The 21,296-nt window shown below is 45.3% G+C and overlaps 1 protein-coding gene across 4 annotated transcripts; it reads right to left on the bottom strand.

Annotated features, from left to right (window-relative positions):
- Positions 1-1,892: 1,892 nt before the first annotated feature.
- On the bottom strand, positions 1,893-20,448 carry MINAR1 (membrane integral NOTCH2 associated receptor 1). Of its 4 annotated transcripts, none has more exons than XM_039381726.1 (4): positions 20,271-20,447; positions 11,274-13,629; positions 9,602-9,856; positions 1,893-5,764 (listed from the first exon to the last, which is right to left on the bottom strand). In XM_039381726.1, exons 2-4 carry the CDS (start codon positions 13,581-13,583, stop codon positions 5,567-5,569), a joined length of 2,763 nt encoding a protein of 920 aa, XP_039237660.1. In that variant the 5' UTR covers positions 13,584-13,629; positions 20,271-20,447; the 3' UTR covers positions 1,893-5,566. The 4 variants fall into 4 exon arrangements, with proteins under 4 accessions (XP_039237660.1, XP_027602002.1, XP_027602003.1 ...); XM_027746201.2 differs by having other exon boundaries at positions 20,282-20,447; XM_027746202.2 differs by lacking the exon at positions 20,271-20,447 and adding an exon at positions 15,859-15,931.
- Between the last annotated feature and the right edge of the window lie 848 nt (positions 20,449-21,296).

Genomic DNA, 21,296 nt, shown 5'->3' with positions numbered 1-21,296 from the left:
CCATGACCTAGTCTTCCTTGAAAATCTCAGTTTACTGCTACTGGGAAGGTTTAGATGTACTGTTGCTTTTGGAAGAGCTTCATGGCTCTCCTACACATGGTGGGTACTATATTGAAGAACGTAAATAAAACCAAAGGAAACTTACTGATGGGAGGAGTTTGGCTGCTGACAGCCCACTTCTGCCTTGTTTGAACATTTTGCTCCAGTGTCTAAGTGAACATCACTGATTTATGTAACATACTGAGTGGTCCATGGTCTCAGAAGACATCCGAAGTAGCCAAGTTTGTTGTAGAACTAACAGAGCAGCACTTCACAGGATACAGTGCTCTTTCCTGAAAAGACAGCAAAGAAAAAATAAAATTAAAGGAAGTACCTCATCTTCATAATTACTTCTACAAGTGCTTGCCTTATCCCAAAGTGCACACAAACACAACTGACCTTTCCTTTCAATAGGAGCACTCTGCTATGCTCAGGGTACTGCCTCCTTTCTCTTCTTCCATGTGCAGATTCAATGGGATGCACACAGGAGCACCTTAAAGGGCAGTATAGAGCCCCAAAATCCAGTATTTGGCTTGTGACTCATTTGCGCAACACACAGAGTCATTCACCAGATCTAGACCTGAAATAAAGAATTTATTCAAGCAGTACAATTGATAGCTGTGAGAGATACATTCAAAGCAGCAGAGCTCATGAGGCTGGGTCTTGGTCACCAATACAGCACGGAGTGTAGGAGCTTTCTTCTACCTTGAGACTCAGTGACTTATTCAGCAGACAAACCTGGCAGCTGCTCCATCTTCTAGCACAGTGATGACCCAGATGAGATCTATATATCTGATATAGGCAGCTTCATGACTGAGGAATGCTGTGCCAGAGTGCTTAGCATTTTTTGGCATGAGCCTGATCCCACTTAGCATTTTTATGAATGTTCCTGTTCCTGGATTCATGCTGTAACGTAAAAATCGAAAGAGCACTTCTACCTGTAAGCTTCTGCATTTGATGGGTACAAGAGAAAAACCTGAAATTAATGCAAACCCAGGCTACCATCTCCGAAACTGAAACCAATCCTAAATTGTGACTCACAGTTCCTCCCAAGGGGACCTGTGATGGTTTGCAGCCTGACTCACACCATGTGAGCACCTGAGGTTGGAGCTGGTGTTCTGGCCCCGCAGAGAGCACTCAGCACTCCCCATCCTGACCAAAACTGCCAAAGCAACACATTGAAGGTGTTTATGCAGCAGAGAGGAGGAAATCAAGATCTCACATTATTATGTTTTCATGTCATTGCTCATTGTTTATGTATGTCCTCTTGCACGGCTGCCCTCTGCAACCTCTGATGTTGGATTACCTTTGGTGGTAGGCTCAGCTCTACCTGTGTTTCAACACTTGGCATTTTAAGACAACCAGATTTTGCAATTAACAAGTCAAAAGCAACAAATTAAATTCATACACACATCCTAAGTAAACTGGTTGCCTGTTCATAGGTGACTATAAATACTTACAAATTGTACTGACTTAAAAGAGACAGTGGTTGCACAAACATGTAAGTGAAACAGATACCAAAATATTAGCCATGACCTTGTTAAAACAGTTGATATGGCAAACCTCAGTCGTGAAATAACCTATAAAATTACGTATTATGATTAGTGTCAGGAGCTAATCTCTCAGAAGCCCAGACAATGTGATGCAAAGGAGCTTTTAAAAGAAACCCAACAAACTTTTTTTTCATTATCTTCTGCCATCTTATTATTTCACAAGTGAGAAATCCATTAGCAATTCTGCCAAGAACTAGATAGCCTGCTTAGTTATCTAACACTGAGACACTTCCATCCCATGGCTATCTTGATGTCCCTGGGAAAAAAAAAAAACAAGAGGAAAAGCAATGGAGTAATAAATTATTATAACTGTTTCATTAAAACTTAGGATGCTGTAATTTTCAAGTTTATTTGGTGTTATATTTAAATGAACCAAAAGGCAACATTGTACAGTAACATTATAAAATAAAATTATTACATAGTACATTAACCAAAGCCCCATTAAAAAAAAACAAATCCTAAAAAGTCATTTGGGGACATATCCTCCTCTTGCTCTTCTGCACACATGATTTATTAAGCTCATTTCAAGCAGGACTCTTTTTTTAGAAAAAGTAAATGGGATTTGCCCCCAAAATGGAGTATCTTTTCTTATAGTTCTTGCAGTTTCATTTTATCATGTGTAATATATCAAGTTTATAAGGCATAAATACGAAAAACAGTTCAATATGCTCATCATTATTTTAATTAAGTAATACAATCTAGGACACTTTTTTCAATCACACCAAGGATTACAATGTACCTATAGCTTTAATTTTTTTTTATACAAAAGTCTATCATATAGTATACAGTGTATTCTAGTTGGTAACTGGTTCACAAGATTGATCACAATATTCTTGCAGGTTAATATGTCAGGATTTCACCCAGTTTGTACACTCTGTTCAGAACCACAGGGTCCCTCCTTCCCCAGCTGCTTTCCTCCAGTAGCAGCATCCCATCACTCCATCTCCATGCCTATTTTAAGAAGGGCTCTGTGCCAGATCAAACCCCACTGGGAATGGCTAGGGATGCACATCCCATGGTGCCAAGCAGCTGCCTGCAGAGGCAGCCAGGGAGTGGAGGAGAACAGCTCACAGAGGTATTTGCAGAGCAGGGAGGCAGGGAACTGGGCTCCCCCAGCTTCCCTCAGGCTCCTGGCACCATGGAAATGTTCCCAGAGGCTGCAGGAGCCGAATCAAACCCCAAGAGGGAATCCGTGACAAACTATGGTCTGGTGTGTAAGGAAACCACTGCCCCAATGGAGGTGGGTGCCACTGGCTGCTTGTGCAAAGTAAGGACGGGCAAAAGCACCTCAGTAAATTAGGAGCAGCATGGATGCTTGGGATGCTGAGTGCTTGGGGTGGGCCAGCTTCATGTCACCCACGGCTCCATAACCTGCAAAACCCTTCCCAGGATTCTGGGTATCTCTTATGCAAACACTCATCTGGTGCCAGCTGGATGAGTTGCACAGACAAATTAAAAATCCCTGCATGGACAAAACCTGTGATCAGCAACATCTTCTGCATCTTTCTCGTATCTCCCCTTAGATAGTCAGATATTTTCTAAAATCAGATTGCTGAGATGCCCTAGAGAAAGTGCTGCTGATTTGGGGCTGGGGTCAGCAGGGTCAGACCACTTGTGCCTAGTGCAAGAGGGGTTGGTGAAGGCAGGGGATCTGCCCAGCGTCCATCCCTTCTCATCCTGCCCCTCCCAGGGGCTTTCACCACCCATGTGGGCAGAAGGGGGTCTGCCATCCCCCCTGGGGCCACGCTGTTCCTTCCAACAGCACCCCGTGCTCCTGTCACTGGCCAAGGAGGGGTGTCAAAGGGCTTTATGACATTACCTGGAACCAGGAACAGGTTTTTTTAATATATACAATCAAGCTAAATTGTGCATAAGGTAAACTGCAGTGTCCCCCAGAGCATTTTCACATGTCTAATATTAGATATCTTGCTGGCAGCTCTGAATTGTCCCCAGGGGTTTCTCTACCTGTCTATATTTACTACATATGGATCCTGAGCTCCTGCACTCAGGTATTCTGAATCATACCATAACCAAAGGCAGCCTAAAATAGACAGTGTGAATTGCTCCCTCCCTGCTGTGACTCTATCCTGCAGCATCTGGGAGGAAAGAGAAATTATCTTGGTAATAAGAATGGGCCAAAGCTACAGAATTTGGGTCAGGATTCAGGCCAGGCAGGCACAGATGTTGTCTGGGGGCTTACTCTTGTTCTCTATTTGCTGATGGGACACCTGACCCTGTGCTTACACTTATTTTTCTGACAGATCAACAGTCCCAGGGATCACCTATCCCGAAATAAAACAGCACGCGAGCAGCGCATAAACAGCTCTCCAGCTGCAGGAAAGAACTGACACACATCTAAAGTCACAACAAAGCCTTCGCCTCCCACACACCCTTTCCTGAATACTTTTTTTAAACCAGCCAGAAACAAACAGTGAGTGCAGCACATCCCAGAGAGCCAGAGAAAGGAGCATCCGAAGCTCTCCTAGCAGCTGTGTCATCGTGTAGGGAGGCTGCTTCTGAAGAAACCAAATTATCCTACATAAAAAGAGCATTCACTAAAAGAATTTCCTTTCCCTTAGAGGACCAGCAAGATCACATTATTTCCTGAAAATACTTTTTTTTTCCCCCTCCCATCTATACTTGACAGAAGAGTAATACTGTCTGGGTATCTGCTTTCACTAACCATGACAGGAAATTTCTGTCCTAGCCTGAGAATTCCATCAAACCTGCTATTTGCATTTGGGATAAAGTATCAAATGGACATTTCCAATGGGATACAGACTTCTTGCTGTCCAGTAGAGTCAGCCATTATTCTTAAATACATCAGCAAGAGGGAAGCAAAAGATCTCCCCATGCCAAATGCATTGCATCAACAGCAAGTTTCTACTAATGCTGAAAAATTGTGCCCTTAATATAAGTGCTCAGTAACCACCAGCCCTGCTGCTTGAGGAGCACTCGGAACTGTATAGAAGGCTTGTGGGAAAAGAACCTCCACTAGTACCCATTATGCTGTGAATTATGTTATGGGCTTAAAATAGTAAAAAATAAAACAGTACTATTTAATCTACAGTCTAAAAAAAGGCACAAAGACTTTGAGAAAAAAATTATAACTGTTCAGATTACATTTCCAAGAACTTTAACAGAGTGTTGCTTTGATTTGCCAGCTTTGCTTGCTGGCAGGAGTGAAATTGAGACAATTTCACTGTCTGCAGAGGTAAAGAATACCCTTTTGGCAAGGCAAGCTTGCCAGCTCTATGCAAATGTTATTCAACAGAAGCAACTGAAACCTCTTGTGATTGCTTTAAAACATAATCTTTTTGGTCTGCAGCACATTGCACTTATCTAAGTACTCAGTGATGATAGAGTGGGTCTTAGGGCAAGACCAAATACAAAGAGCCCTTTTTAATCTGAACATAGGAATGAACTCTGTTCACAGCTACACAGTCTGCTTTCAATCAAATGACCATGAAATACATAAATACTATAAAATAAATACAATACATTCAGAGTTTTCTACATTGTAGAGAGCTTTAAGACTTTCCTAGCTCCCTGATGTAATGCATATAGAACATTCCCTTCTATACAGTGCTACCTCCATGTACCCACACCTCCATTAAATGCAACATAGCTCAGATAACCTTCTTCTTTTGCCTGGATTCTCATCAGTCTCTGATTCTGTAAAACATAATATCATTTCTTTAGGAAAAAAAAATATTGCACTTTTAAAAATGCATATAAATTGGACCAAGTTCCCATTAACTTCACCACACAGTCTGTTATTTAAAATAAGACTTTTCCAAAAATGTTTCTCTATCTGTTTTGTAGTTTGCCTTCATTTACAGCACTCTCCATCAGTATATCCTCAGAACACTGTTCCTTAGCAAATTCCTTACAGTTTTGCCATCAGCCAGTTGAAACACAGCGTGAGCTATCTGAGATACACGTGGCTGGGAGTCACGGGTCTGTCCACAGGTTCAGGATTTCATTGTGCAAATGGGAACTACAATGACCAGAATAACAGTACAAGCTGCTGCTGTGATCAGGGCAGCGATCTTGCAAACCTTTGCTCTTCTGAACTCGGCTTCTTTCCGTTTTAATAAGGAATCATAGCCAGGAGTATAAATGTCTTCCATCCAGTATTCTAAGTTGTTTGGGTTTAAAGATTCTTGAGTCTAAAAATTAAAAGGAAAACAGTTGTTAATTGTCTGGGATCTGTCATTAATAAAATAAACAAAGCAGAAGGCCTCCCAACTGCATCTGGATCTGCTGCCAGGATAAAGTGGGTTATTGCCACTTCTCACATCCCTTCAACTCCTGGTCCCAATTCCACAAAGCTGACAAAAGTGGTAACAAAATACTGCAAAAAATAAACTCCTGCAACAGTAAGATTCTTCTGCAAAATCCCTCACATACCTCTGATTTGCCGGAAACTTCGTCATCTCGGATGGCATTTAAATAAAATCTCTTTAATCTGCTAGACAGCAGAGATGTCAGCAAGTACCGGCCTGTTACTGTTAATAATTTGTAAATTATTAAAGCTCAGCTGATGGGAAGGGTTCTTAACATATGCTCCTCATGCACTATGTTTTGTAAAGATAACCCTAATTTTGCTACCATGACTTGCTTGCAGGGTGTGACTGTCCAGCCCCATCCAGCACCCAGTCCTGCCGGAGGGGCAATTTGCAGAACCCCCTCTGGAATGGCAATGCCCAGGGATACCAGCCCTTCATTCCAGCCCTTCAACCACAGGCAGTGGGTGCTGGGCACCTCACAGAGTGGAATTCCAAGGGAGTTTCCACGAAGACTTTGCCCTCCCATTCCATGCAGCTGACAAAAAAAAAAAACAGAAAAAAAGTGAAGGGAATCTCAAATGGTCACAAAAATGAAAGGCAGCCTGCACTTCTCGGTATCTCCATCTGAATTATTTATTTATTTATTTTAGTTTTTTATTCCTAAGTATTTATGAGCTCTTCAAGCTTTGCATTTTCACCTTGCTTGTTTTTTCCCTTTAACCGTTGTGTTAGAGGAAAATGGGGGGAAAATTGGGGAAACTCTAGGTATTATAACACTAGGTATTATATTGCACTTACCAGAAGAAAGAAATAAAGCAAAAAGAACATTCTGAAAAATGACAGCATTTCCTCAAAGCTGTCTCCTGTGTCTGGGGTTCCAAAAGGCTATTTCTTTTTTAAAAATGAAAAAGATTCCACATAAAAATGTTACAGTGAGAATATCCTAACACACACCATTTCTGTGCATGTAACAGTCCTCATCCAAAGCTTTTTGGACCCTGCAAAGAAACTCCAGCTGACTTGAGAGGGATTTGAGTAAGCCTTTAATTGACTAATTCAGATTTTTGTGGCCATGAGCTACTGGCTGAAACTTTGCTTTGCCTGATAGCAGTGTTTGCTTTATGTACAGAACTACTACAAGAAGTGATTTTGTAGCTACCCCAGAAATAAACAACAAAAACTGAGCAATGGTTTTATTATCGTTTAATGGAGGCCGCTATGACAGTGTTAGTATGCTAAAACAGAGACCATCAGCCACATCTGGGATTGCACCATTTGGGGTGAATGACCTGTTCCAGCCTTCTGAAAAAAATCAGCAATCTCATCTCTGAAGGCATGAGAAAACAGCCTGACACTGTTTCATCCCAGTGGATCATCATACACAGAGCAAAGCAATGAATCTCACACAGAGCCCACACCTGGGACAAGCTTTGGCCTGACTAGTTTTGCAATTTCTTTTTTAGGAGAAAAACCCAGCAGACTGTCAAGCTCCAGGAGAAATTTTAAGTAAACAAAGGTAGAAAAATCCCAAAAATAGCCATACTATGCTTCAAGGAAATTGCAGTTTTGGACCCCTCTGCCTTGGCATTGACCTTTTAACTGCTTCAGAAGGAAGGTGCATTATTAAAAAGGCCCATTACTGTTAATCAGCTTCCTTTCCCATTTCATTGCCAGACGTAGGAATGTTCATTAAGGCATAATGTATTTACTTTCAGTTCTAATAAACTTAATCACTGGGAAAAAAACCCACTCATAAGTCTGTGTCTATTTTTTAAGTTTGCCAGTAAGCTCTATTACAAAGTCTAGACATAGGCTTTGCGGGGTAGATGCAATTCTGACAGTCTCTTTGGAGGGAGAGAATCAAACCAGTAAAGTTCTATCACCTTTATCCTAAAGATAAATGATGGCAATAAGCAGCTTTCTCTGGTTTGCTCATAGTCATGCAGGGCTGCTCACACAGAACGAAACAGCCCTACGAGGAGCAGATGGAAAACACTTCTCCCAAGGGAGCTTTGCTCCCAGATATCACCTCCCTTACTGCCTCGTGCAGCAGGTAAGGGATGCTTTGTGACTGTCTGCTGCAGAGGAACTTCTGCCAGCCTACTCCTACTCTAGCAAGCAGTGTGCAATACCAGGGTTAGGAATTTAATAAGCCCTCTAAAGCTTTTAAGACCCAAAAAGCAGCAGGCAGATGAGGCAAGATGCAGCCTGGTCCCTGTGATGCTTGGTTTCTCTCCAAGGGCACTTTAACCACAGCAAGGAGCAGGGGCTGGTGAGAACAGGGAAGTTTGCATGAGCTGAGCGAGAAGGCGAATTTTTTGGGCAGAAATTTCTGCACAAACACTCATAGGAGTTGCACTACAGCACTGTGTGGGTAATGGTTTTAACTCCAAACCAGCCAACTAGAGGTCCTGAGGCACGGCATGGGTCCTGAGACTTGGTCTATCCAAGTCTTTCTCACAGTATCCTGATGCTTTCCTAGGGCTTAGTCTGATGGGTTTGGAGCTGGGTTAGGTACCTCAGCACTGAGCCATTGAGAGCTGGCATGGAGCAGCAAGTCTAAGGCTCTTGCATGCCACTTTTGCTGGCAGACAAGCTGTGGAGACAAGCAGGCTCCCTCCCTGAGGGTGGCTGCACCCCACAGACTGCTGGACACAGAACGACTGCAGGGCTGACACACCCTGAGCTGTAGGTCAGTGCACCCCAACTGCTGTCAAGCCTGTAGCCAACTGGGGCAGTCTGCTCTGCTCTGGGACATGCACACACGTGCAAGGAGCCCAAAATGTCTGAGGTCAGCACCAGATTCCCCACTGGTTCTACATTCTACTGTCAAAATGATACACAGTGATCTGTGCATCAGATCATTGTGTGACGCATTTTGGGTTTCAAGACCAAATAATGCAACATTTATTTGGTCTTTACACATTTGGATGTCATTCCTCAGGCTTCCTCTTTAAACCTGTGCTCAGATACCTTCCTTCCTAGAAGAGGTCTTGTGTTTATTAGGTTAGACGGGGTATCCAATGTGGGTGCTCATTTTATATCAGGTTCATGATTTCAAACACAAAATAGTTTGGGAAAATTTGAATCCAAAACTTGAGTTTGTCTCCCAGTAAGTTGCTCTGCTGTGCTTGTTGCACAAGATTCTGCACGCTTACAAGCTGAACCAAAATGCAAACAATGCTTCAGTTGACTGGCTGGTTTCCAACAGCCACTTCAAAGCTGCAATGGTGACAGGTTTCAAAACTAGTCATAGTACTGAACATCTTCTACGAGCATTTTATATCTCATATTCCTAGTAAAATGAAAAAACCCCTAACACCTCAATTTTCTGTGAATAATTCAGACAGAACAAAGAAGAAAAAGCAGTGATTCCAGTTTCTGCACCACTCTGCCTTGCTGCAGTTAGGGGCCAAATCACCTCCGCAGTCCTTTATACCCCAACTCTTCTTTAGACCTACTAAAACCACAGTGGCTTAGCAGACATCTCTCCACTGCTGACTTAGCTGGGAGCATCAACCTGTCAAGGATCACCATTCTGCAATGAAACATCCACATTCTTCATTGTCCCTGGCCAGGATGGATAGGGATCAGCACGATTAGAGGCTCAACACTGCATATAGCTCCTTCCTGAGCTATCCAAATCCCTTCTTAGATGCATATTGTGGCAACATCCATTTGCAATCAAGCTATTCAAATCAAACAAATGGGACTCACTTGTAGATCCAACGCTGCAATCTTGCCTTTATCCCCCGAATTCCTCGTGTATTCCTCTATGGTCCATGACGGCTGGGCGCGTTTCACTTCAGCCAGCTCCGTCAGCCTCATGTCTGTGTACAGGGGGTTGCTTTTCATGTGTGACTTGAGTGATGCAGGGTAGGGATGAGGACTAAAGACTTGCTCAATCAAGAAAGCATCTTTTGGTTGTTTAGAGAGTCTATGTGGCTGTGGGATTTCGTATTGCCTGTCTGCCTGCAATAGGGTTCAAAAGAATTTGAGAGAAAAAACAGGACTATGAGGGAGTTAAACACAAAGGACAGAGATATTCCTTTCAGAATCACCACATGATAAAAAATTTACCAGCTAGGACAAAGGTTTTGGATGGCCTTAATCCATTTGCCCACCTTCTGATCTCACAACCAGACCAAGTGGTATTTTACAGACATCATTCCACATTCAGTATAATATGAACACAATGCTGATGGAGAAGAGCAAATTTAGGGTTTATACGGTTTACAGATCATAAAACTATTCTGAAAATGGTCCTGACATCCAGAGAAGCCAAGCTGATCTGCAAAGGCTGTGAGACACATGCAGGCTTCCAGGTTTCTGTTTCCAGATCAAATCTTAACATGAAGCAGTCTTGAGGGGGGGCCCCAGCTAGCACACCCTTGACACTGCACCATCCATGGTACCATACAGTGTCAGCCACAGTCCACTGCAGGAGTGAGGAAGGGACTTTCAAAATCAAATGACATCCTGAGAAGAGCAATGTACAGAAAACCCAGGGTTTGGGCTTACTAAGGGTAACCTTCCCCTTCTGCAGTCTAGTGAGAGCCCATGGTTTATGGTTTCTTGTTCACCTCACTGCACTTATTTCCATCAAACCTCTTCCTCTCCCTTCTCAACCCTCAGCCCTTCTCTGCCCTCATTTTCCATCATAAGGAGGTACAGTATGCCCATCGTGTGGTCCCAAATGACAAGGGTGCTGCAGGATCCCCAACCTTCCTCACTGTTCATGAAACAGGAACAAGCACAGGGGCAGTGGGCAATTGTGGGGAGGATGGGCAGAGTTTTTCTGACCAACAAGACCAAAACCACGGCTATGCTGCAGTTCTACAAGGGAAGGCTTAAGATTCATTTAAATGACCGTCAAAGTCAGACAGAGAGAACATAACTACAACGAGCATCTCACAGCACACATACGAGCGTTCTTTTCTTGAGGGATTTGAATTCACAAATCCATTTTGTTGGCTTTTAAATATGTACATACTCCTCTGACAAAAGCCGTCACAATTCAATTTCAAAATATCCCTTCTAAAACAACCACTAGAGAACATCAATTTTCCCCACACCCTTTTCACCAAGATAATTATCAGGCCTCTTATATTGCCACTGATGATGAAGAATACCATCATCCTCCACACGTCACCCACATTACCCCCTTCCCTTTCCAAAAAAACAAAGCTTTTAAGGAGCAACTTGATCATTTTGCAGCTGCCAACAAGTACATATAGGTGTAAAATCACTCAATTATGGTAACAATAAAGACAGACATAACATGGCAGGGCAAAGTATTGTCACCCCCCAAGGCTTGTGATGACTATGGAACACATTCATAACTAGATTTTTTTTAAGTGCTTATTATGTGAGTTAAAGTTGAAATTACCTCTTTAGGTTTCCTGTGCCAATCCTTATTTTCTCCTCCATCTCTCTCTTTCATTTCCTCCTCCGTAATGCCAACTTTGTTGGTGTAAGTAATAGCTCTCCAGTCTCGGGGAGAGTTTGAAATACTTGCTATTTTGGATTCGGTTGCACTGTTTTCTTCTGTTAAGGATCTCGATGACCTCCTAGTAAACAAACTTTTTTTTAAGGCTTTTACTCGAAGACTCTCACTATTACTTCCACTGGCGTCTGAACAGCACCATTCTGGATTGTTCTCCAGTTTGCCTCCATGAGGAGTATTGTGGCACTGAAATATCTGCGGGGAGTTACTCTCATCTGATGCGGCATCACTTGTCAAAGAATTGAGATCTATTTGTACACTGACCTTCTCTGGCTGCTGGATTTTTTGATCCAGCTTGCTTAATTTTCCCAGGACTTGAGAGATTTCTTCTCGGACACCTGAGAGAGATTCCAGTTTCTTCTCTATTTCGCCAATCCTCAAGACCAATTTGCAGACACTCGTTTTCAGTTCATCATCTGTGTTACTGATGTCTGCCCGGACCACTTTATCCAATTTGTTACAGGCACTCCCATTGGAGATCTTAGTCAAATTGTGCTCAGGTGAGCTCTCACAGTCTGATTTATGCACCTGAGACAAGGAACCAGTGCTGTTGTAGCATGAAGACTGCATCACTCCCGTGGAGCCGCTGATACTCATGTCATCCAAAAACCGGAAAATGTCACTGATGTCATCACTCACAATTTCAGAGTCATCATCCGACTGCTTAAGAGAGTGCCGTTCGCTGTACTTGGCTTGGCCAGCTGCACACAAATCCTTGCATTTCTTGTGGTCCAGAACTTGCTGCTCCGTTTGTGTCCCAACACTCATGGTCCTGTCAATGCTTAAGATCTGGACAGAAGTACAATTAATGCTTTTATCCTTAAACTTTTTGACTGGCTCATGTTTCTCCACATCTAGAATGGAAGGAATCTCCTTGGGTTTATGCCCATTGGGTTTCACAGCGTAGTTTGCCTGCATAATTGGTTGCTGATCCTTCGCATTTAGGTAGGACTGATGTCTGTCAACTGAAGGAAAGTTTGGAGATGGGTTGCTGGAAGCCTGGTATCGTGGTTTCTCTTCAGACTGTTTCCTATTAAAAAATGATCGTTCAAAGTCAGGGACCTCCTCAGTATTTAAACTCCAGCTTTTAGCTGGCCAGGCAGTCTGCTTGGTTGGCTTTCCAGTCCACTTTTTGGTGTCCTGGGGTCCAAGAACAGTAGTTGGGCCAAAATATGTTGAAGCTTGAAGATCATCTAAACTTTCATGTTTCACTCGCCTTTTGTCTGGCATAGGAGAATAAACTGGATTCAGGTACTGGCTGCTGTATGGCATTTCAAAGCTGTGGTTAAAGAAAGTCTGCTTAGAGGTTTCTTTCCTGTTTTGAGGCTCTCTGTGTCCATCTTCTGGCGTTTTGTTGGATGGTATTAAGTTGGGAGATATTGTAATCAGATTATGAAAATCTTCTTTGAATATATTTCTTTTCTGGACACATGACTGCATCATGAAAGGCTCATCATTTGAAATGAAAGTTTCCTTTATGCCTGCACTTATAGGCAAGGAATCCTGGTCTGAAATAGATTCATTTTCAATGTTCATGGGGAAATATGTACTCTGCATCTCACATGGTGGGGAAGTGGCGATGGAGTAGGACGCCAGTGCCTGCAGCCTGTCCAGAGAGGCAGCCCGGCCCTTCATGTCCTTACTAACGCCAAGCAAAAAGTTGGGTTCTGATGAGGGGACAAACTGCTGGCAGTCTTTGCAGTCCATCTTTCTGCATTTTGAAGACCTTCTGACTGGAAAGCCCCGGCTGAACTCCTGGTCGTTCAGCTCGCAGTTGGGCATGCAGTCGGGTACACAGTCTGCCATATTGCAGATTTCTGTGTCAGACCTACAGGACTCAAAGGACTCTTTCTTCTTCACTTTATGCCTTGCAACTGGAAGCTTCTCCTTGGCCACTCCCCCGTTCATTTGTATGAGGTTGAATATTGTTACTATATCTGCTGCAACCATGATTTTCTTTGATTGCTGATTGTTTACAGTGCATCTCATTTTGTCTTTGAACAAAGTCGCTGGGAAATTAGGATCCAGGCAAGCAGTGTAAAACAGCACGCTTCTGAGCTTGGCCAACTGGGATAAATCAAACCTTGCACACAGGGACTTGCAGAGATCCTGGTAAGAAACAGTATTCTGCTTTGTGTCCAGCTCCTCCAGTATCTTCACCAGGAAGAGTGAGGATTCCTGGTTGGACTCCATGGCTTACGCGTATTTTGTTGTTTAACCTGGAAACTGCGTTCCACTTCTACAGCAACACAAAAAAGATTGTAAGTCACTCACAGATAATACCCAGGACCTTGTAACTCAGCCCCAGATGGGGCCTGGCTCCCTAGCCATGCAGTCCAGGGCTTGCTTTTATAACCCATCCCCTTGTTCCAAACTCCAGGCTGTAATCCTTGCATCAATGAAATCAATACTCAAATGGAGTCAGGGTTTTATCCAAGGAGGCTCATTTATGTCCATATTTACTAAAGCAACTAAGTGAATAAACAGCAGAAGTTTTGGAGGGGCTGAACTAAGGGCAGAAAGACAATCCCAACCTGCTTGCTACGGGGCTTTCACAGAATTTCTTACCAATGTGTGAGAGGTTCAAAGCACAGACATCAAATTGCTTGGCAATAGTTCTAGCCCAGGCCTAACCAGAGGTGATCTACTGCACCATGACAACCCCAGCTGTTTTCATATCTGAATGCAAATGGCTCTCGGGAAGATTTTCTGACAATAAACTTCTGACATGTTTAGAAGTTATCTGAGCATGTAATTACCATCTTGATTATTTTAAATCATTATTTTCTCCTCTACTATGAATTATTTCCTTTGGATACCTTGACATTTTTTCCCAGAAATACTTTTTCCAAAGTTATGATTCAGGAATGGAAAAGTTGCCAGGTCCCACATGAAAATTCTGTGTGAACCCCAACTTCAGCTCTAAAGTGCAAAATTTAGCAAGGAGCAGAAAGAGTTAAACAAAAAAAAAAAATCCCACTGAACCTTGAAACCAATCCAGCAGATGCTAGAGGGCTGGCTGCCAATCTGGGTGGATTTGAAGACTGAGAAATAGCAAGAACAGAGAACATCCTCTTCAGCAATGTGCTCCCAGAGAAACCTGAGAGTGCATCTCCATTCACCATCCCAAAATGACAGGGCAGAGGTGGAGAGCAAAAGCTGCACATTTATGTGGATAATAGGAATAGCTTGGACAAGCACAGCTAACACCAGCAAACATCTTGGGAAGGATATAAACCTCTGCACTTTCAGAGTTGAAACCAACCTATAGCTATTATGGATTAGGAAAGGATGGTGATAATTTTTCATCTGTCTATTGTGAATATCCTTGTCGGTGTCTCTGCGGTTGGGTACTAGAAAAGACAGAGCATGGGATGATGCAGTCTGCCAATTAATATGTTTGGTCACTCAGTCTGTTATTCTTACTGATAGGAATGACAAAAATATTTTCCCTTCCCCAAAAGGTATGGTATATTCTCCCATTTACTCCCACCCTTAGATGACACCTGGAATTAGCCTCTCCATCTCCATCAAGTGCAGAATATCCACCCAAATGGCAAAGCACAGAAGTCAACCTTTCAAAGTTTATTATTACTCATTTAAAAAGTCACCTCCCAGCCAAAAACCTCAGGACTCCTGAGCACCGCTCCAGGAATACAGGGGTCCTTTTTCTGTTTTGTCTCTTGTTGCCTTTCATCTTGCCCTCACATTACATACTGGCAATCACTATCAGTGTCAGAAGCCAGAGTACTTCAGCTTTCACAGCAAACACAACAGTAGCATCTTCCAGAGAGACCACCCAGTTGCCCATAAGAGCATGAAACAAGTCTCCATACAGACTTGAATGTTTATTTAAGAGGCATCTTTCTACTGCGTGTGATCAGAAGCTGAGCAGCAGCAACCTAAATGTGTTTCTGTGATTGTAAACATGACTCTTGGAAATCAATGGCTACAGGGATTTTCCAACACCTCTGCTGCATGCATCTTTGCTTTTAAAGCTCCTGTATTATGCATAGCAGCACAACTCTTCTGCCAGCTGACAAAAGACAAAAAAACGTTTTACTGTTCTGTGCTCAGCTCCAAAAAGTAATGCTAAAGGCTGAAGGAGGGTGGTTGTATCCCTTTTCTCTCTATGAGCAGTGTGTGCTCCAAGGCACAGCCTTTTCCACAGCCTGCCTTTGTATTTCTCTGATGTGTTACCATTAGACAATGATGCTTCCAAGGTCCAAATCACGCTACGTGCCACTAAGGCCACCAATCCCTCACAGAGTAAACTTCACATGTGGGACTCAAAGACATTCCCAGCTGCCAGGGGACTGGCATCACAAGTCAATTTTCTGCATGTTATAAATCTGCCACCTAGGACAAGAGTGAAAATATGTCTTTTTGTCATCTCCAGGCTGAATACCAGCAAAAGCAACTATCTCCTCCCGTTTGTAACTTCACAGCTTCTTGCAAAAACCCTCACCTGCATGTGCATTTTCAGAGCCTGATGCACACTCTAGCTCCCTGCACTGGCCTGCCAGTGCCCTGCCTTCTCCTCCTTCACACTCCTGCAAAAACACACAAGTAGCCAATTTGTGATAATGTATTTTTGTAAACTGTCAAACCATTTTGTTCCCCACCCTTCTGTGTTTACTCTCTCATCCCAGTGAGGATATTCTGGGTACAGTTTCTTGAATTTTTTTGCTTTGTACCAAGGCGTTCTTAGCATCAGAGGTTTTAACTTCAATTCAGGTTTCTAAACTCTATGCATCTGGTAAAACTTAGGTGCAGCCTGATTTTCAAAGCTGCTCAGTGCTGACATATTCATTAAGTTGAGTGGAAGCCCTTCTGCATATCCTCAGCCTCACACTGTTTTTATTTAGCACCAACAAGGAGCCTTTGATTGAGGACCCCAGCCCACACCCAAGCAGATGTGAAGTACAGATCCCAAGCAGAAGAGCTCTACTAGACCTGGCTTAGCTCAGTTCAGATCCTGTGCTCCCAGACTGAAGCCTGGGAGGTGGCAGTCAGCTATAAAGAAGTGAGAATACAGGGAGGTGACACAGGCTTTGAGACAGGGGTGACCAGGAGAGAGCTGAACATTCTGAGGTGGGAATTCGGCCAGTTCGCTCAACTGCGCCTCAGCTACAGGAGGTGGGAAATGAAAAGGCAGGTTGCAAAATCAGATGTAGGCCTTGAGGAAAAGAAAGCTAGCTAGGAGTTGGAATAATTTCCTCTTCAACCCTTGGCTTTTCACAAACAGCTTTCTGGTGTGAGAGATCTTTAGGTGTGAAAGGTACCTCTGGGCTTCAGCCTGTGCATGGAAATGGGTGCTCCCTTGTGCCAGAGCATCAGAAACATTGCTAGTGGAGCATCATCAACAGATTCAGGCTGTGAAGAATAGGATGTACCACTCCATAAGGATAATATATAAGGGCCTTGAAATCTTGTTTCCTGGGCCAGGGACGTAAAAACCTCGTGCCAAAATTTTTTGTGGCACATTAAGCTCCTCTGTCTCTTGTCAAGTCTCCTAACAGCCTGCGACAGAGACAGGTGCCTCTTGGCAAGTCACCCCAGGAGCTGCCACATCCCAGGTGCCAAGCACTTGGTCATGCACCGTCTCAGCTGTTATGTCCACATTCATTCATTATCTCTCAAAGCAGGACCAGAATAGACCTGGACGTAGCACATAAATGCAGAGCTCTGAAATAAGCACAGAAAGATCTTTTAAGGAGGGTACAGGGTCACGAATCGGTCAAAAGCAGCTAGGTGAATGAAAGCACCCTCAGCAAGAGCAGCAGCACAGGGTCTCCTCAGATGGCCTCAATTCCACTGAGGTCCTTGTGCCTTACCCTCACTACCAGCAGCTACACACAGCCTCCAACATCCCCCCTCAAACTGACTTCGGTCTCCAGAGACATGGAGCTAACCAGACACAGGGACAGGATCTAGCTTATTTATCTTCAGCAAGACCATCTCTGACCAAAGGAGCCACTTAACATTTCATCCTTAATGGTTTTGTTATATTAACACTGGGAGGGTTACTTTGACTCAGCTTCTCAATATTCGACATTTGCTGCTCTAATAGCACAATTATATCCCAGCACGGACTTGTACAGCATCATATTGCATGGCCAGTCGATGGGGTCTGACTCTCCTTGCACACAGATGAGCTCCAGACTTACCACAAATCGATGTCTTTTTGCCCTGCACCAAGAGCAATGAACTGAGCTCTCATCTTACCATTAACCCACTATCTTCAGCCTCTGGAGAAGTCCAAGAATATTACGATTGCAACCTCCATCCCCAGTGGAGCTTTCTGCTGCACAAAGGGAATATACTGTTCTATTTTCTGGTGTCTTTAGGAATCAAGCCTCTGTAAAACCTCTCCCCTGTGGTTCTCCAGACCAGGGGAACCTGCAGACTCTTTCATGCAGCTTGCTTCCCTGCAGAAAAGCCAGAATGCACTTTTTCTTCTCACCACCTCCCAAATCAGTACTGGGGGTGGGGGTGGTCCCCTCACCTCCTGGCTACCCTATGAATTCACCACCCACAGGAATTCATGAAATTGGTACTGCTCCCCAGTTGCCCTGGCTGCTTTCCCCATGACACCTTCAGCCCAAATCCTGCCCCATCAAATGGGCTAAGGGCAGTGCACAGTGGGGCAGACAAACCCCAGCACAGGATTCAAGATAAAGTCCCACCACTCGACTTCCCTGAGCAGCTGCAAGGTGCCAAGGTGCCTTGCACAAGTCTGAATCACGGCCACTGGCAGACAGACCACATTATCTTCCTCTCTTATTTCCCCCTTCATTTCCTTCCCTGTTCTTTGTGCCTCTGACATTCGCTCTCCCCATTTCCCAATATCCACAGCAGGTGCAGCTAATACACAGATGTGACTGCTGGAGTCATCATTTCCCCTCTCCCTTTGATTTGCTAGCCGAGAGGGAAGCAGCATCCTTGTTTTGCTTCCCCCCACGGTGACTAACGGGCCACCCCAGAATGCCATTACGGTGATGGCAGACAGAGCGAGCGATCCTCGCATAAATTCCCTCAGAAAGAGCCAGCTACTTCAGCACAGGAGAACATTAATACAGAGCCTGTGATATGCTGTTTTACTATTAACTTGAGCTCATAAATCATTCAGCCTGTCTTCCCAACACCAGATACTATAAAACAAGGCAGGCAACGCTCTCCTCGCATGAAACATATAACCCACTGAGATGGAATTCAGTTTTTGTTTTCTCCCATATTCGTGAATCCATTTCTCTGTCAAAACATTAAGAAATTTCTGATGAAGGAACCTCGAGCCCCATCTGGCTTCCATCGTGCACACACACGGGAGCCAGCACTCAGGGAAACAATGCCCGTCTCCGCACACCTTATTCTTCCTCCTCCCCCCTCCAGCCTTCTACCGCTCATTAAAAAGAAAACTAAAAAGCGCACTTCAGAGCCCTGGCCGCGCGATGGCAATTGTTTCTCTCCACCTTTCATTGCAAAGTGCTCCCGAAGAGCCTGACAGAGGTTGACTCCTCCGGACCGCTCCGTGCAGGAGCAGGGTGGGCTCCGGTCCCTGGGGCAGGTAGGAGTTGGTTCTGGCTCCCTGCCTTGCTGATGTGGGTTTTATTCACTCCTTCAGAACCGAAGGGAACGAACGCCTGCAGCCTGGGAGCTCAATGGTGCTGGTGCACCCGCTCTCGCCAGTGGCTCGCTGCTGTTCTGCACAGGAACGACGCTCGCTTTGCACACTCCCGAGCATCCCACCGCCAACCTCACCCGCGGTTCACCGGGGAGTCGCTGGGACTAGCGCTGGAAGAAGTTGCTATTTTCTGGCTCTTATCTTGTGTGAATGAGCCCTAGAAAACCGCGCTTTACAAACCCAGCTCCTTAACAGAGGCAGGCTCTGCTGTTAAAGGACTCTGCACAACACTTCAGCCAACCCAGCTGCCCAGAATTCAGCAGTTTTTAAAAGATCTGAGTGCATAAATTAACGGGGAACTTGTGGGTAAAGGCACCAAACCGTCACAGACGTATGAGGGCTCAAGTCAAACCAGGTTTGTCATTGATTTTTCTTGCACAGTAACATTAAGCTGATTATTTGCATGGTTCAGTTATGCAATCCAGGTTAAGGTATTTCTGTGATCTGGAAAAGTGCAAACAATCATTCTAAAACTGTGCAATAAATTACTTGAATTATTACTGCATCATACACTCTTGGTTATTCTTTGCCAACTCTTGGCCCATACAGACACACAAATACTGTCCTCCCAATACATTATTAGACCACATCCAAGTCACATTTTTCCCGGAAATTTCTGCATAAGGAGACACCATTGCAAACACTGACAGACACAAAAAGCTGTAATTGAATTAAATGTGAGCAATTCACCCCATTTGTGGGCAACCTGGATTTTTGCATAGCAAACCTATAACAACCTCACTGTCACTCTGGACCTGACTGCTCCCTCGCCCTGGTGGTTCCAGCTTCCCATCTCTGGCGCTCCCCATTCCTCCAGGCTTCCTGCTTGGGGCTTGGGGGCCCCGGGGCCCAGCCCGGTGGTCACCCACTTGCTCCCCTCCAGCTGCCCTCGGGCAGGTCCAGTTGTGTTGGACTAAAGGGGAGCTGCCAAAGTCACAGATAGAGTTTTAAGATTTTGGAGTCCCCCCTTTCCCGGGGAGCCTGACAAAGAGGTGGGACCTGGGGCACCGGTGGGGACCACAGGGGCTGCGGGAGGTCTCTTGTCTGCACTTATCCCTCCTTCTCCCAGCCCGGCAGGGGAGAGCCGGTGCTGAACCCGCTTCCCAGCACCCCTGGTGCCCAGAGCATCCCTGGCGCTGGGGAGCGGGGGGCGCTTGTCCTCGCCACCCCTTTCTGCCAGCCCACCCCTCCCTCACCTGGGGCTCACCTGGGGGCTCCGCCTGCTTCTGGCCGGGGCAGCGCGGCCGTCACGGTTGGCTCTGCCGCTGCAGCAGCCGCTTCCCGGCCAGGAGGAGGAGGAGGAAGAGGAGGAAGAGCCCGAGCCTGAAGCCCCGGCAGGATGCCATAGCGCCGGGCTGCGCTGACAAAGGCGGCAGCAGGTTGGCATGGGAGGAGGGACCGAGGGGAGGGAGGGGAGGAGAGAGCGAAGAGAAGGAGGGGAGACGGGAGAGAGGGAGGGAGGGGGCTGCACTGGCCGATCCTCCCCGCACCGCCCCCCGCGCCCGCAGCCGCGGCGGGGCTGCCCCGACCGGCCCCGGGCGCTGCGGCAGCGCCGGTCCCGGGCCCGCAGGGACGGGGCGCGGCGGGGGCCGGGAGGGGCGTTGCCCCCGCTGTCTTAAACAGTTATCATTATTATTGTGATTATTAGTGTGAGTTCCGGCGCTCCGCGGGGCGGGGGGTAGCGCCCGGCTCCCACTTCACTGCCATTTCCCTGCACCCCGGTCCGGGAAGAGGGGACAGCGCCCGCAGGCTGGTGCAAGGGCGTGCAGGGAAGGAGATGTCCAGTGGCAAAGGAGCCTCTTCCCAGCAGGGGACATCGAGAGCATCAGTCTGATCAGGAGCAGCTGAGGGAGCTGGGGGTATTCGGCCCGGAGAAAAGGAGGGGCAAGGGGACCTTGTCGCTCTTTACAACTACCTGAAAGGAGGTTGTAGCCAGGTGGGGGGTCGGTCTCTTCTCCCAGGTATCAAGTGACAGGACAAGAGGAAACGGCTTCAAGTTGCACCGGAGAAGTTTAGATTAAATACTGGGAAAAATTTCTTCACTGAAAGGTGAAGGAAGTTTAGGCTGGATATTAGGAAAAATTTCTTCACTGAAAGGTGAAGGCTGGAACAGGCTGCCCAGGGAAGTGGTAGAGTCACCATCCCTGGAGGTACTTCATGTGGTACTTAGGGACATAGTTTAGTAGTGGACTTGGTAATGCTGGATTAACAGTTGGACTTGA

This window comes from Pipra filicauda, unplaced genomic scaffold (assembly GCF_003945595.2).
Source record: "Pipra filicauda isolate LSUMZ 115617 unplaced genomic scaffold, ASM394559v2 scaffold238_size1193820_pilon, whole genome shotgun sequence".
NCBI lineage: Eukaryota > Metazoa > Chordata > Aves > Passeriformes > Pipridae > Pipra > Pipra filicauda.
Note: the sequence above shows the minus strand (reverse complement) of the source record. Positions and strands in the feature narration are given on the sequence as shown.

Bases quoted from the DNA above. Each gene is read 5' to 3' on its own strand.
- MINAR1 (XM_039381726.1), bottom strand. From the start codon at position 13,583: ATGGAGTCCAACCAGGAATCCTCACTCTTCCTGGTGAAGATACTGGAG. The intron at 9,857-11,273 runs GTAATTTCAACT...ACCCTATTGCAG, and splicing joins GGCACAGGAAACCTAAAGAG to GCAGACAGGCAATACGAAAT. The intron at 5,765-9,601 runs GTGAGTCCCATT...TTTAATTTTTAG, and splicing joins TTGCAGCGTTGGATCTACAA to ACTCAAGAATCTTTAAACCC.